General features: G+C 35.1%; 1 protein-coding gene across 2 annotated transcripts in view; it reads left to right on the top strand.

The window, feature by feature from the left end:
- LOC120082818 (peroxisome biogenesis protein 1) overlaps positions 1-4,067 on the top strand; it is a 28,813-nt gene extending 24,746 nt beyond the window's left edge. For both annotated transcript variants that reach the window (XM_039038144.1, XM_039038145.1), the window contains 3 exons: positions 2,054-2,171; positions 2,877-3,161; positions 3,780-4,067. In XM_039038144.1, the coding sequence (XP_038894072.1) occupies positions 2,054-2,171; positions 2,877-3,161; positions 3,780-3,818 (442 nt within the window). In that variant the 3' untranslated portion in view covers positions 3,819-4,067. The remainder of the gene's footprint in view (positions 1-2,053; positions 2,172-2,876; positions 3,162-3,779) is intronic.
- Positions 4,068-17,368: the final 13,301 nt, after the last annotated feature.

Raw genomic sequence — 17,368 nt, 5'->3', positions numbered from 1 at the left:
AAACCAATAGTGGCCAACGACAACAATAGCTAAAATAATCCTACTTATCTCTTGATTGCTTAGTTTCACTTTCAATCATACATTATTGATTGTTATTGTTGTTATTCCATTATGCTTAATAATTAACTAGTTTTCAACTTCCTTGATGTAACATGATAGGGATATTTTGGTAAAATCAAGTTAATCTTGGTTAATCCTTGATTAATTACATTTTAATTACCAATTTAGTTTTTATTTCTTTTAGTTATCCTTTTGGGACTCTTGTAATTCTCTATAAATAGAGAGAGCCTCTTTGCATTAGGTCACATTCTTATTAATAAAAAGACCCTTGATTTGATTTTGGGAGGTTTCTTCCCTTTTAGCATTTAAGCTACATCAAATTGGCATCAGAGCATTCGATCTGGGCCAAGCTGACTGCCGCCGGTGGAAGTGCAGGAAACTCTTGGCGACACCGATCGCAACAGGGAGCTTTGTGAGTTGTGCTCGTTGCCAAACAACTCACACCTAACTAGGGGAACCCTTTGAATTCAAGAAAATTGAGAAGAAACTTGAAGAATTATCCAAGAATTGAATTTTACAGAAGATCTAATGCAGTTTGGGATAGAAATTACTATTCGTGCTATGAAGAACGACAAGAAGGTTCAAAACATGTTCAAGAAAATTCAAGAATCAGTCTTACAACAATTCTGATGAAGAATCTTATTCAAGAATACCCAATTTGTACATCAATCCCGAAGTATTGGAAGAAATGAAGAAGGGAGCCAAGAAAATCCAACATTTGTTGGGAGAGTTGACTCAAAACATGGAGCAACTTTATGAACATTTTCAAGAACTTAAAAAATGAATTAAGGTAAGAAAATCAAGAATCCATTCAATGGGGTTGTGAAATCGGGCAAGAAACAAATGGAAAAGAAATCCATTGCAAAGATGAAGACCAACGCACAAAAAGAAAATTGAAGAAATTGTCGACAGCAAGATTAAAAAAATCAATGAGATTAACTCTGAGATTGCACAACATGAATTGGACGAGGAGGAATAATTGATTAATGAAAATGATGGTGGGGACGTTGAAAGCAAAGGCACGACAGAAACAGAAGAAAACAATACCCATGGGTGTCCTACTTTGAAAATGTTTGAAACCGTAATTACAGTCGACCATGAAACAATGTGGAAGATGATATGTTCGAAATTGAAAAAAATTGGGTTTCCGAGTGGAATAGACAACATACAACAGGTGAAGGTGACTCATGTGAGGAAGAAGATGAGATTGACCTATCCGTTGCATGACACAATTCAAAAAATTTAACCCATTACCCAGTTGACCCGACCCGCATATTTCGCCAAAGCATACCAAAAGAATTACATAAAGAATTTGCATCTTCCATTTTCTGCCCACACCTAAAGATAAACAATTTTCAAATTTTCAATGAGGGTTTCACATTGTCAAAGGATTTATTTTCACCAATTGAGGATCGTATCACTAGAAGATTATTGTTGGAAATCTTACAAAGGATTTATGGGGAAAAGATAAATATATCATTTATTAATTGGATTTGCAGGGAAAAGATAACTATATAATCTATTAATTGGATAACTATATAATCTATTAATTGGATTTGTGGGAAAAAGATAAATATTCCACTTATTAATTGGGCTCAAGAAATTTGGATGTTATTAATATCGGTTGTCCAAAGGTGTTTCCTTTTGAGTGGCTTTCTTTTCTATTTTTACATTCATTTCCGTTTTAAAACTCGAGGATGAGTTTCTTTTGGGAGGGATAGAATATGATGTAACAGGATAGGGGTATTTAGTAAAATCAAGTTAATCTTGGTTAATCCTTGATTAATTACATTTTAATTACCAATTTAGTTTTAATCTCTTTTAGTTATCCTTTTGGAACTCTTGTAATTTAGGTCACATTCTCATTAATAAAAAAATTCTTGATTCAATTCTTGGAGATTTCTCGCCTTTTAGCATTTAGGTTACATCATCCCCCATTCCCAGGCTTCTAATTTTCTTCTAAAGTTGCTGTTTTATTTTCCATCTTAAGCAGTAGACCAGATTTGCTTGATGCCGCCCTTCTAAGACCAGGCAGATTGGATCGCCTTCTGTTTTGTGATTTCCCCTCTCCAGTGGAACGGTTAAATATTCTTCAAGTTCTTTCGACAAAGGTTGGTGTCTCTAAACTTCAATTATTTATTTGTGTTTGGTAATTGTTCTGCTGTTAGGGCTTACGGATCAATGTTGAAATGTCAATTACTGACTGAAAGGTCTCAGTTATGCTTTTTCATTATATCAATGAAAAGTTCTGTTTTTTTTTTATTAAAAAGGTGTCAGTTATACTGATGTGTGGCATGACTGATATCGGTATATCTTACCGTTTTCCTGTTTCATTCATTCATTCTGTTTAAGGACGATTTTTGCAGTTTAAAGGAATAGAAAATTTGATGTACGTAGATATAAATAGGTGACCACTGTGCCAATGAAGTATTTACTTAGAAATACACATACATTCGTGCAGTGCTAAGGTTGTTCAATTTTTTGTGCAAGTATTTATTCACGATAGCAGAACTTGTGGGAGAGTTTTAGATGAAACATAAGTTCTTAAACTAACTAGTTTAATGGCTATAAGTTATTGCTGTAGAATAGATTTATGTTCATTATGACTACATTTTTCATTGAGCATTGTAATTTTTCCAAGAGCCCAATGTTAGAATAATAAACCTGAGAAATTCCTTGTTTTTTGTTTTTGTTTTTTTTCATGAACTGTGAATTACCTTGGCAAATGCGTCAATTTGCAGTTTAATTGCATTGGTTTAGGTAATAAATGAATTTAAGAGTTGAATGGTTTCTAATAAGGATGGATGGATTCACAGCTACCGTTGGCCAGTGATGTTGATTTGGAGCCAATCGCTTTTATGACAGAAGGATTCAGTGGAGCTGACCTTCAAGCTCTACTCTCAGATGCTCAACTTGCAGCAGTTCATGAGCATCTCGATAGGGCAAACACTAATGAACCGGCTCAAAAGCCTATCATTTCTAATGCTCTTTTGAAGGCAACTGCAGCCAAGGCAAGACCGTCGGTATCAGAAACGGAGAAGCAAAGACTGTACGGCATATACAGACAGTTCCTCGATTCCAAAAAATCTGTCTCTGCACAGGTACCTTCCATTTTTCCATTTCTTGCTTTCCACTTATAAATTCAAACTGTCATAGTAAATTGCTGGGTCCAAATACTATTTTAGTTCCTATACTTTTGACTTTGGTTCATTTTGGTCTCTATAGTTTCAACATGTTCATTTAATCCCTATACTTTTAACTTTGGTTCATTTTGATCCATGTACTTTTAAAATGTTCATTTTGATTCTTGTACCTGACCATTTTGGTCCCTCCATTCTCATTTTTATCCCAAAATTGAAAATACAGGGTCTAAAGTGTACATTTTGAAAATATAGGGACCAAAATGAACCAAAATTGAAAGTGTAAGGATTAAAATGAACATTTTGAAAGTATAAAGACCAAAATGAATATTTTGAAAGTATAAGGACCAAAATAAACCAAATCCAAAGGTATAGGGGCCAAAGTAGTATTTAAACTAAATTGTTATTATTATTTATAAATAGTAGATAACAAAGTTCAATTTGATTTCCCCTTTGATTACTGGCTTTATTCTAATTTCATCTTCATCTTTTCCGGAATATATCCAATCTTTTTCTTTAGCAGAGTAAATTATCCAATCCAATTCATCATTTTAATTTACAATATGGTTTGTCTTTTAGACTAGAGATGCAAAGGGCAAGAGGGCAACCCTAGCTTAAGGACCACCGCCAGCGTTATCAACAAATTTTGCCTGTATGCGCCTCACTTGCTTACCTTCTTGTCTTCTACGAGTTTATCCATTGTTGGTGTACAACACAATTGTTTTAAAATAAGATTGTATTACATAGAGGACTGAATTTTAACTTATTTGCCAATAAAGAGAAGATGTCTAATCTATTTTTTCAAAATGTGTTGAAAATAAGGGAGATTTGATTTTATTACAGAATATGTGAATCTCGTGATTTCAACATGCTTATCGATTAGGTTAGGTTAGATAATTGCAAAATGCCTCTAAATGTCAACTTAGATTGTGATTGTCAAGCTCATGGGCATTCTTGTCTACTAATTTCCTCAAAACTCTCTTCTCAGATTGCAGGTGCTTCCCTATGGGCGCCCTTTATTTAATCAATGTTATAACGTAGCTCTCACTTGTTTTGTATGACTTTTGTCAATAAACACATGAATTATCATAATAAATTTAGGTTTTAGAACCAAATAACACAAGTAAATGGAAAGTGTCGATCGTTAAAGTTGACTTTCGTTCCTACTCAATGGGTGGGTCTTGCAGTTAAATTTTCTTATGCATTTGCACCTGAGAGTCAATCTGTAACTCTAGGAAATCGTTGCACACGTTCATTACCTGTTGAGACACCTACAGGTCCATAGAAATTGTCTACACGAGATTATCCCTGACTTGTAGGTCCAGATACTAGATTAGAATTCCAACTCTTTCAAAGTAGTATCTCATTGATGGCTTGGGCCTCCAAGAAAAGGGTCTTCCTCACCTTCTAACCAAGTTATGTTAGAAATGACTAGAAGCTAATCCCACCCTCTTACATCAATCCTACGAGCCTCTTATCCATCTCATTTGATCACAAAGGGAAACAAGTTTTTTTTTCCCACTTTGAGGACAGGAAATGAGTAAAAGTTAGAAAAACTCACATTGGGTTTAGCAATAATCATGAACTGATTACTTTAGCCTCATCAAGGCAATAAGTCATCAAGGTAACGATTTATTGTTGAGTTATATTTCTACCCCTCCTATTGAGAAATAGATTAATATCAAGCAAAAGGTCTAGAAATTCAATGCCATTATTTTGGGACAACTTGGAGGTCTTCCTTCTTTGTGCACTATCACGGATAAAAAAATGAAACTGATGAGAACAAATTGGATTAAATTGTCAACTACTCCAATTGTAAGTATGATCAACCACGGATTAAGGCCACAGTTTTAGAAAATCATATAGTTCTTTCATCTAAATAAAGAAAGGCCTTATATGGAGGCTTTTGACTCCTAATACATTCTATTTATCCGGTATGAAAAGAACCCAAACTCGCTTTTATTATGAGAATAGAGAAAAATGTAGTTAAGATGATATAGATTAATCCCTCTTTCTTGGTCAAAGAAAGGCCGAAATATCAAGTCAAGTATTTCTGTAGGACAAATGAGTTATATCATTGTATGGTAAATCCATGAATTATTAAATTGAGATGCACTTGAACTGCATATACATATTGTTAAGAAAAATTAATAACTAGCTTTTCCTAAAAACAAATGAGCCAAAGTTTTTCTTTAATAAATTTGAGAAACATACCAACATCATGCTCAATTGATATAGTGCTTGTACTATCGATCTCGAAGTCAGAGGTTTGATTCTCTCACCCCATACTTAATTACAATATTTTTGCCAAAAAAAAAAAATTGAGAAACATGTTCATATTGTACTTGTTCATAAATATAAGTTATTATCATCATTATTCATAATGGGTCAAATATTAACTTTAAATTCTTTCTACTAAAAAAAGTGAAGTTATCTTTTTAGTGCTTAAATTTTAAGGAATAAGTATACATGGTCCTTAAATTTTGAAAATGTAACTTATGAGTTTCCGAATTTTGAAGAATAGGTATGAAAGGTATTTAAACTAAAACTTTTATTAATTTAAATAATGATAGGGAAAAGTACATTTTTGGCCCCTAGGTTTTGGGTTTAGTTTCTATTTAGTCCCTAAGTTTACATATTTAGTCTTTAGATTTTGAGTTTAGTTTTAATTTAGTCTCTAAGTTTCAAAATGCTACAATTTCTTGACGTTTCAGTTTTGTTTCAATTTGGTCTCTATGTCTCAAGGTTTACATTTTTAATCTCAATTTTTCGCTATTTCCATCTTTTGGAGTTAATTTAGGTTACTAAATTAAAATTCGTTAAAAAAAATTATAATTAATTAAGTTTCACTGTTTTTATTAATTTTTAAATTAAATTAAAAATTTTGCTTCTAATAATTTTTAATTAATTAATAGAAATTGACGCCAATGATTGAAAGTGGATATTTAATGAAGAATTGAGGTTAAAAATGTAAAATCTTGAAATCCATAAATCAAATTAAAATAAAACTCAAATCTCAAAATTAAAATTGTAACATTTTAAAATTTAGGGACTAAATTGAAACAAAACTTCAAACTTAAGGACTAAATGTGTAATATTTTAAAGTTTAAAATTCAAATAGAAACTAGAATCAAAACCTAGGACAAAAAAATATTATTCCCATAATAATATAACATTTTAAATTAAAAAAATAAAAGTTATCATTTTCTCCATCTTTTCATTCTCTCATCCCTCCCCCTCCCTCTCCCTCTACCTTCCTTTCTCTTCTTCCTCCTCTCTTTTCTCTCTTCTTCTTAAAAAAAATGATAAAATACCAAAAAAAAAAAAACCATAGCTATTATATTTGAAAATAAATAAAATCAATTCATTAAAAACTTGTTTTTGTAAAGAAAACTTTGGTAGGTCCTAATTTAATGGGAATCGAAGATGAGTGTGACTTAGAAATTGGAAAGTCATTCGTTTGCATTAATAAAATCAAGTGGGTTCTCATGTTCATGATGAAGAGATCGAATGATTCGATCCCACATTGAAAGCAATCAAATCTCTTACTTTGATTTATTTAGAATTAAAAACAAATAGTAAAATCAAGAGGGTTAAACATAGAACATGAATCAGCCTTGTGGGAGCCTCTTCCCACCTCTATGATTTCCCTTGGGCGTAGGGAAGTGCGGCAAAGAAAATTGGTACTCCTTTTTCTACTTCTATAAGGTCTTATATATAGGCGCATAATTAGATAAATCCTAAGTATTCATTTTAACATCTTATATTAAAATGACTAATTATTTAAATCATATTCAAATTCTTCATACTGTATAGTTTTAATTTGAACCTTATTCAAATTAACTTTATAATAATATATCTCAATGCATTAATACTCATATTATTTCTATCTAATATAATAAATATATTTCTCCTTAAATTAACACAATAATTTGTACATTTCAAATTTTCTTTCAATACCGTTGATCCATGTTGGTCAATTGTGGATTAGCAAAGAGATCTTAGGTCACTCTATCGATACAAGATTAATTAATTAAATTCTTTAATTAACCAACCTTCATTCATTAATGATAGGCCATTCCATGAAAGATCTATAGGTGCACTCTTTTTTCTTTTTTTTTTTCCCTTCTTCTCCCCCCTCTTTTTATTTACGCAACTTCAGACCCATTTGGATTGACTTTCTAAGTGTTTATAAACACTTTTTTTTGCATTTATAAATGCTTATTGAAATACTTAAAAGTCAATCCAAACATGTCCTTCACCTTCACTTTGCTTTCTTCTTTCGCAAGACCACACAACCAATTTTCGTGCAAGGTCATACGACTAGATAGAGAGTAAGATAGTGAAAGAATGGGAGAGAGAAGAGTGATTCACATGTGAGAGAGAAGAATAAGTGAAGCCTAATCTACGTATATAAGATTTCATTTTGTAATTTCACCTAAATTTAATATCAACAACAAATAGTAAAAAAAAATAATAATAATAAAACCTCATTTTCAAAAGTTAGATGACTTTCATTTTTCTCCAAAATGTTGGATTATTAATCCAAACCCCATATGTAGGGGAAATTTGTACCGATGGCCCATTTTTTGGCTCCAAAATGTCAAATGACCCATTTTTAAAAAATAATGTCAATTAACCCTCTGTTTACATCATCGCCATACCAAATTACGTAAATTGCCATCACAAGTGCCTCACGAGGTAATCTCCTCTGATTATACACTTTCGCTCTCGCTTGAAATTCCCTGGTTTGATGTGATTGCTCGACAGTGTACGAATAATTTGATAATTTTCACAACGGAAGCCTCAAATCAATAATACCTAAACACAATACAATGGTGATTTCTTTAAACTCTAAAATTCATTTCAACGGTGATTACTTCTCTAGTTTTCGACGGTGTTCTATTTAACGAAAATTTTCAAACGAGGATTTCCAAGACAAGGCTTTTTCAGAACGGAAAGGTTTTTCAGAAAGGTATTTCATTGTTTTGAGTCTGTTTAATTATTTTTGCTGTGTTATTTTTGGAAAGGTAGCATTACGAAATTTTGTATTGGGAGAGAGAGCGAGAGATAGAACGAGAGTGAGAAAGAGCAAGAGTAAAAGAGAGAGCGAGATTAAGAGAGAGCAAGATTAAGAGAGAGAGCGAGATTAAGAGATAGTGAGATTAAGAGAGAGCGAGAGTACAGATTAAGAGAGAGCGAGAGTACACTTTAATTGCTTGTACAACTTAATGAAAAATGTTCTCTTGCTTTATAGAATAACAGAAAAGTGTCTACTTATTCGATATGGAGGTAATTGGGATGAGAATGAAAGTTCATATATTGGGGGAGAGTTGACAGGAATCATTGTGCCTGTTTCTTTGAAGTATGAAGAATTTAAATCTCAAATTTACAGGGTTATAAATGTCAGTTCTTCAGAGTTTGATATTATATTGAGAGTTAAATATAAGCTTGAATATGAAGCCCCTCCACAATACATAAGGAATGATGATGAGGTTTGCTTCCTTCTTTCCCGAGAAGACCTTAGTAGACTTCAGTTATCTGTAACGCTGAAATCGAATCAGGACGAAAATATTAGAATGAGATTTGGAAATGTGAGTTATGATGATACGACTGTGGATAAACAATGCGAGGAATCATACCAGTTTCGTCAGGAAGAGAACGATATTCCATTGTCTACCAATAATGTACCATCAACATTATCACTAGAAAACGACCGCACTAATCTAGCAAGATTGAATTCAGAATTGGGCGGTACTTCAGTTTTTGGTAATGAGAGACCATCTAGATTCGATTATATGGATTGTGGCCATCTAGAGCAAAGTTGTGGTCCTTCAGTGGATGTTAATGAGCAACCAACAAGATTGAATGAAATGAAATGTGATCATGGAGATGTGCATCATTCTACAACAGCTTCAGTGGTTCCACCATCTGTGTCTTCAAGTCATAGGGCAGAGTTGGTTATGCCTGGTACCTCTTCATCTGGGACAGAGGACGTTGAAATTAGTCAACTATTTTTTGAGTAAAAATGACTTGAAAATGTGATTATCTATTTTGTCCATAAAAAAAAAATTTGAATTTAGGGTTAAAAAATCAACTAAATCTTTGTTCACTGTCAGATGTATTAGGAAGACTTGTAAGTGAAGCCTTCGTGCAGTGAAAATGGAAGGGTCTGATATATTCAAGATCATAAAGTACTGCAGTTCGCACATATGTTCCATTGGAATTCTGAATCACGACCATAGACAAGCAACTGCTACAGTTGTTGGTCATTTGATTAAAGATAAGTTCACGGGAATAGGACGTATTTATAAACCTTGTCATATCGTTGAGAATATGAGGAGAGATTATGACGTGAACATAAGTTATGATAAAGCGTGGCGTGCAAGGGAAGTTGTATATGATCTCACTAGAGGTGCTCCACAATACTCATACTCCATACTACATGTTTATGGAGAAGCGTTAAAAATAGAGAATTCAGATATAGTCTTTGAGATCGAACTTGAAGATGAAGGCATTTCAAGTATATGTTTATGGTATTAGGGCCTTGTATTAGAGGTTTCGCAGGCTGTCGGCCTGTGATAATTGTTGATGGGTCGCACTTGAAAAGAAAATACAAAGGCACCATGTTGGTTGGGGTTTCTATGGACAGGAACAATCAATTATACCCACTAGCATATGCAATAGTGGACAATGAAACCGATCGATCATGAAAATGGTTTATGTCAAACTTGAAATGCAGTATCGGAGAATCCGATAATCTGGTGTTTGTGTCTGAACGGATGGTATCTATCAACAATGTAATTCGTGCATTTTTTTCCACGGCATTTTATGAATTGTGCACATGGCATATAGAACAAAATATTGTTACAAACTTTAAAGATAGCACAATTGTTGGGATATTTAGAGATGAAGCAAGGGCATTTCGCATGACAGAGTTCCAAACAAAATGGGACGAATTCCGTAGTTTTCGAGACGGTGTTGTCATGAAATATTTGGAAAATATCGATCTTCAAAGGTGGGCACGGGTTTACCAAATAGAATGAATATATGATAATATGATGTTCAACAGTGCAGAGTGTTTCAATTTGTTAACTAAAGAGTATCGACTATTACCCATAGTATGCTTGATTGAACATGTTAGAGGAATGCTCCAATCGTACGAACGGAGGAATTACTAAGCATCTCGAACGACATTGCACTCTAACTACTGTGAAACCCGATTGGCAAGTGAGGTCGATAAGGGCAGACGATATCGAGTNATCTCGAACGACATTGCACTCTAACTACTGTGAAACCCGATTGGCAAGTGAGGTCGATAAGGGCAGACGATATCGAGTTGAGCTTGTTGATTGTTATCGGGTCCACGTGTGAGATAATCGATTGGACGGTATTGTCAATCTTCACATGAAGAAGTGCACGTGTAAGAAATTCAACTCACTTGGTATCCCGTGTTCGTATGCAATTTTTGCTGCCAAGGAATGAAATATACCCATTCAGAGTCTTTGCAGTCGATTTTATACAGTAGACTTTCTAATAACTGCGTATGCGAAGTCTATAAATCAACTTGGGCACATATCTGAATGTAAGAGACCTCCTGGATATGTAGAAAAGACTATCCTTCCTCCGAAGTTTGTGGCACAAGCCAAACGATAGAGAGTGAGAAGAATATCATCTAGAGGAGAATTTCGCAGGCAAATGAAATGTGGTCGGTGTGGGAATTATGGGCATAATCGCCAAAATTATAGCGAACCGCTCACAACCATGTGACGTGCTAAAAATGCCAGAAATCGTGACGCAAACACCTCTCATCTAGTTTAGCTTATAACTAACTTGTAACATATGTCATCTTGTAACATACTCTCATATTATCTTGTAACGGTCTGTTGGTATATGTTATAAATACCATTGATCAGGCCCCAAAGAAGAGTTTTTCATACTTGTAACATACTTCATCTTGTAACATACTTTCTAGTTTTTCATACTTGTAACATACTTCATCTAAAGAAAATCGAACACGAGGATTTCCATGAGTAGCGAAAAGATCATTCCAAATTATAATCATATATGAACTTTACAATTACAATCATAAACAGAAACATACAGTTATGCAATCAATACAGAAATTACAGCGTGATACTACAAATAATCAAGGAGAAATGCTACACACATTTGTAGACTCATCGCCAAGGCCCTTGATCATGAATGCTCGTCCAACACGACCGTTACACTGCACGAAAATCGCGCACTCGAACTCAACGATAGCCTTGATCATGAACACCCCAACAACACGAACAGCCTCCACAGAACCTCGACGGTGTCGAGTTGAGTATGACACCACCAAGAAGGTTACCTTGGTATTCTCGATGTGAGAATCCAGAGGGTAGGCTCTATGTGAACTTGGTTTGAGGTAGAAGACAGAAGAAACAATAATTGTGTAAACGATTGAACAAGTGGAAGAAGGTTGAACCTATCGTATAGGTCGATGCCCAATCGTTTAGCAAAAACTAAGCGATCGTCTAGCAAAAACTAAGCGATCGTCTAGCAAAAACTAAGCGATCGTTTAGCTCATTGCTTAGCTGCGTATCTGTCACCTACAAACACTACACGATCGTTTAGCTAGCTCCAAGTTGTTGCTTAGTAAATCCTATTTACTTGACAACTTCCTGAGATTATTTTTCGAGAGAGAAAATCTCAAATTCACAAAATTTAACATTACTAAAATTATGAAAACAATTTTCCCTTTATCTCATGGTTACCATGAAACCACCAATAACCTCCCACTTAATTGGCTATTAGAGAAAAAGATTTAATTATCCAATAATTAATATTATTATAAATATAAATGATAACCAACTTATCATACTATATTTATAACCTATAGTTTTAATATTTCATCTCATAAAACATATAAACCATAGCTATTTTTCTATTTCATGGTACTTAATGTAAATCTTATTTACATTAATCCCCCACTAGATGTTTCTCATACATCATACCAACCATATCATATATAATTGAATTACCTCTAATCAATTTGAATATTTCAAATCAACACCAAAAACTGATTCTCAACTAAATCCATTGAGCTCCCAAGGGGACCTTATGGATCTGTAGCTCGAAGCTCCATTGATACGTGAATAACTGACTAAACTCTTTAGTCATGGGATCCACCATCCGTTAACTTCCAGGCACTTCACTAAATACCGACAGCTAAACTTCCTTACCACAGATATATTATGTGTCTATCTTAACCAATCAGCAGTACGAAAATCCTTCACAGATAGCTCGTAAGTACAACTCGGCCAATAACCGTTATGCCCCTTGTAATTACATCTAACTCCATAAGTACCACCGATCCCTCTAATAAACATAAGTCATAGTCCTACTATGACTGAGTCTTCTCTTCCAAAGAGAAGTTGTGGCCACTATGTTCAAGCCCTGGAATCAGCCCTTAAGGGAGCAATCTCTCTACTTATCCCTGCTTCGAGAAAGGAGTGAATTCCATTTTGTGGATTGAGTTCCCAACTCCCAGATCAGACAAGTCCCCGAAAAGGTAGGCATGTTGAGTTGGCAATCTGGCCACTCTCACCCATACTAATCAAAGAACCTCAAAGGCAGAAGTTCCCAAAACACTCAAGATTGAGATCGTGCCACCTATGGTCATTTAGGTGAGATGTAAGTCTCTAGTATCAACAACGTTATATACAGAGTCTAGTCATCTCATGGTCCGGTCTTATACAAACTCTTTGTATAAGAACCCCTGCTCGCATGTCTCCACATGAATGGTCAGGATCTACCATCTGTAGCAGTTTACAACACTTGTAAACCTCTACAAAGTAGGTTGTATCCGTAGTGTCACCAGGATCAGGTATCCAACCTTAATCCTTATACTACAGACCTATTTAGGATATGACTTAAGGCATGATCCACTTGTATATCACATATACATGCTTAAGTTTACATAAGATAACCATGGAGCTTTGTTTATTGGATATAAGTAAATGCCAGAATGAAATAACATTTATTTTATTCATCAAACAATGTGTATCATTACAAACAACGAGACTCTGAGAGAATTAGGACACCAATCCCAATATCATCTTGTAACATACTTTCTGTAAATACAAAACAATAACAAGTTGGAGTATTTCTATAATAGCAATCTTCATCTTGTAACATACTTTCTATTTTTTCAAAGTCTCGCTCTCTCTCAAAGTCTCACTCTTTCAATCTTGCTATCTTTCAATCTCTCAATCTCGCTCTCTCTCAAAATCTCACTCTCTCAATCTCACTCTCTCAATGTTTGAACTTTGAACCTTGAACTTTGATATATTATTTTATATATCATTGATATGATGAAAAGAGCAGTAGCTCAATTATACATGTTTTTATAGAATGTATAATACTAAACTTTGAACTTTGATAAATTATTTTATACATGTTTTGCATACATAAAAAATACATGTTTTTACATACACAAAAAATACAATAAAAAATACATGTTTTATACACATAAAAAACACGGAGTGTTCGCCCACAATTGACACGCTAATTGCATCCTATATTCGATCATTTTCTCTTGAGTGATTACGGACAGATCAACATCAGTCATCAGATGTTCTAGTAATTTTATTGCAAAGATGAAACAATCAAGCGACCTGTGTTGTATGTCGGGTCACGATATTTCCAACTGGATGTGGATAGGTTTGGTTTTAAACGATCCACGTCACAGTAGTGAAGTAGGGATGGTACTGTGACAGACATTAGCTCCAGCCAATTCACCAGCTTTGTCATTGGTGTGTATGACAAAAGTGAATTGAATACGAATATGTGGCCTCTGTTAATGTCCATTGCAAGGACCATCCAGTGCTCACTCATTTTCATTGTCGTATAAACAAAATCCACATTTGTCCATTTGACATCGAATTTACCGGTGACGTAGTCCTTGTACGTGTTTTCTAAAGGATCTTTTACCAAAGAGTTTCATGAGCGCGTTCGGATCGCTCCAATTTCACAGTGACTGAAATACATCAAATACGTTCAAACGCACAGTTATGCAAAAAAACATTCAATTAAAGGCATGCTTTGAACAAAAATAAACGAGAGAGACAGTTGCCATACCAGTTGAAGACGTTCTTCAAACTTCAGAACTCAACGCAGCGAAAATCTCTACCCGATCAACCACCGCCCAGTAGATGCATCGACTGCAGCAGTACGAACAACCACAAACTCATGTACGCAGCGGGGACGACATCACCAGAAAAAATCCCCAGGTATTCTCGGAGGGAGAACCCAAAGCGTAGTCTTTGGTGAATTTGGTAGAGGAAGAAGGAAGAACAGATCATGTAGGCGATAAGTAAGTGAGAGGGAAAAATACGCTATTGTATAGCAATATATTTATCGTTTAGGAGAAATTACACGACCATGTAGGTTTTACTGAACAATCATTTAGAAAAAGGTATACGATCGTTTAGCAAACTCGGCACACTATATGATTATTTAGGGAAGCTATCCAATCCTGTAGAAACTAGCGTGCGATCGTTTAGGCATGAAGTGGATGATCGTTTAGGCGTAGAGCAACTATCGTATAGGCTCTCGAAATTAAGCGATCAATTACGTTTTCACCAACGTGCTCTTTCTATCTTTTTTGGACGACTGATTTAAAATGAAAACAAATTTCATTTTAATTCATTGGTTACAATAACCGACATATTCCCACTAACGCACGTCCGAACTTGATTTTGGATTAATTATCATATAATTAAGCAATTAAAATATTATTAAATACAATCATATTATATTTTTACCCTATAATTTGATATCACATATCTACTATAATAATTTATCCTCTACTTGATATAAATCATATTTATATCTAATTTCCTCCAAAATAACGTATCTCATACATTTAGTCAATTATATTATATATAATTAACCAGTCCAATTATATCACATATAATCGAACTTCCTCTTGTTAATTTACATTTCAAATTAATCCAAACACTGATTCTCGACTTTATCCAAGCTATCTAGAGGATCTAATGGACTTGTGGCTCGAAGCTCCAACGGTCCGTGAATAGCTCTAAACTCTTTAGCCATGAGATCCACCATCCGTTAACTATCAAGCATTCCACTAAAGACCAACAACTGAACTCTTCTTACCACAGATATATTTCTGTGTCCATCAGATATAACCAATCATGAGTACGATGACCCTTCACAGATGCTCGTAAGTATAGTTGGGCCAAATTATCGTTTTGCCCCTATAGTTACATCTCACTCCTTAAGTACCACTGATTCCTCTAATGAACAATACAACACAGTCCAACTATGTGTGAACACCTCTCGAGCCAAGAGAAGGTGTGTGGCGCCACATCGTTTAAGCCCTGGAATCAGCCCTTAAGGGAGTTATCTATCTACTTACCCCTACCTCGGGGAAGGAGTGAATTCCATCTTATGTAGCTGAGTTCCCAGCTCCCAAATCAAACGAATCCCCAAAATGGTAGATTTGAATCGGCGACCTGGCCACTCGCACCCATACAAATCAAAGGACCGCCCTCAATGGTAGGAGTTCCCAACTCACTCAGGATTGAGGTCATGTTATAATCTGTTTACAAACACAAGCGTTCGTACAATCTGTTTACAAACTACAGGACATGAGACTTTAGGGCATCAACCCCAACATCTTCATCCTCCCATGCTAGGGAAACCTCCAATTTCGTCTTATTCTTTATTCGTTCACGAGCATTAAAGTGACTCTGCCAAATAAAATGAGAAGTTAAGTAATGAAATATACCATAGTAAAATGACTCTGCACAACAAAATATATCAAAATTTACCGTTACACCAATTGGCAAGATGTGTACTTGTGCATGCACATGTCAGACCGGGTATAAAATTTTTCTTATATAAAATGAAATAAAGTATTTATGATCTGCACAAAAAATTACTATGTCAGTAAAAGTACAAAATATTCAACTGTAAAGAAGTCAAGACTAAGACTAGGAAACTTACATCGCACTTGACCCACGAACTCGGGGAAATCAATTCCTTGAAAAATTGCTTGGCAAGTGGTTTAAAGGAATTCTCTCGAACCTCGTTGTCAGTATTCTCATCTGAGATCCAGCCCATAATTTCTGTAAAGATATTATGTGGAATGTCTGTGCTACGTTGTATGCAGCTGGATAGTGACGTAACGACACCTGGGAGAGGATACTTAATCACACTTTTCTTCTTTACTTGAGCTAGAGGTGTATATTTATGAACAACTTTCCTCTTAAGAGTAGTTCTTCGAGATTCCTACATAAATAGATAACAAAAAATTACTCATCAAGAAATATAAAAATATAAACAAAGATTACTGATTAATAAATTACTCACCAATGTAACTCATTCTGTGGTCGTAACAATACCAGAAGTGTCGGCCTCTAGGATGTCAGACATGTCGGCCTCTATATGTGGCATGTTGAGAAAGTCAGACATGTCGGCCTTTGTTTGTGGGACGTCAGCCTCTATAGGTTCGACGTTAGTGGGCGATGTTGTGGCGGTATCGGGCTTTAGAGGGGGGATGAGAGTAAGTGAAGTGGTGGTATTTTAAGGCTCTACAGAGGAGATGAGAGTATCAGAGGCAGTCGCATCAGTGGTATCGGGATCCCGAGATGGGATGGGTGACCTTGTCGTCTCCTCATTCACCGTAGAACTCTTCAATTAGTAAAGGAAAACGATGAGTTCACGAACACGTAAAAACTAAACATGTAAAGACATAAAATGATAGTAAATACAAACCTTGCACATAGACTGCAACAGTGATAGGATGGCCGACAATTGTCCTTTCATGTCTATCATGTTTTCCTCCATATTGGATACACAACTATCTAAACTCGATATACGGTCCCCAACCTCGATAGTGAGCTGTCAATGGTCTGCAGGTATGAATAAATAGAATCGTTGGGATTGGCTCCCTCCCTGCGAGCAGCACACTCAGGACACTTCTCATCCATAGATCGTTCTTTATGGGATCCACAAGATGGACATCAGGTGGGTTCAACTCGTCCTCATTGCGTACGTCCCCCACCACACCATGGAATATATCATCACTAGGTATGTGCGTCCATGTTTCCACCCTTCCACATTCATCATTATTATCTCCACGATGATCATCACCA

Source organism: Benincasa hispida, chromosome 8, assembly GCF_009727055.1.
Source record: "Benincasa hispida cultivar B227 chromosome 8, ASM972705v1, whole genome shotgun sequence".
Classification (NCBI taxonomy): domain Eukaryota; kingdom Viridiplantae; phylum Streptophyta; class Magnoliopsida; order Cucurbitales; family Cucurbitaceae; genus Benincasa; species Benincasa hispida.
The sequence above is the reverse complement of the archived record's forward strand: the minus strand, read 5'-3'. Positions and strand labels throughout refer to the sequence as shown.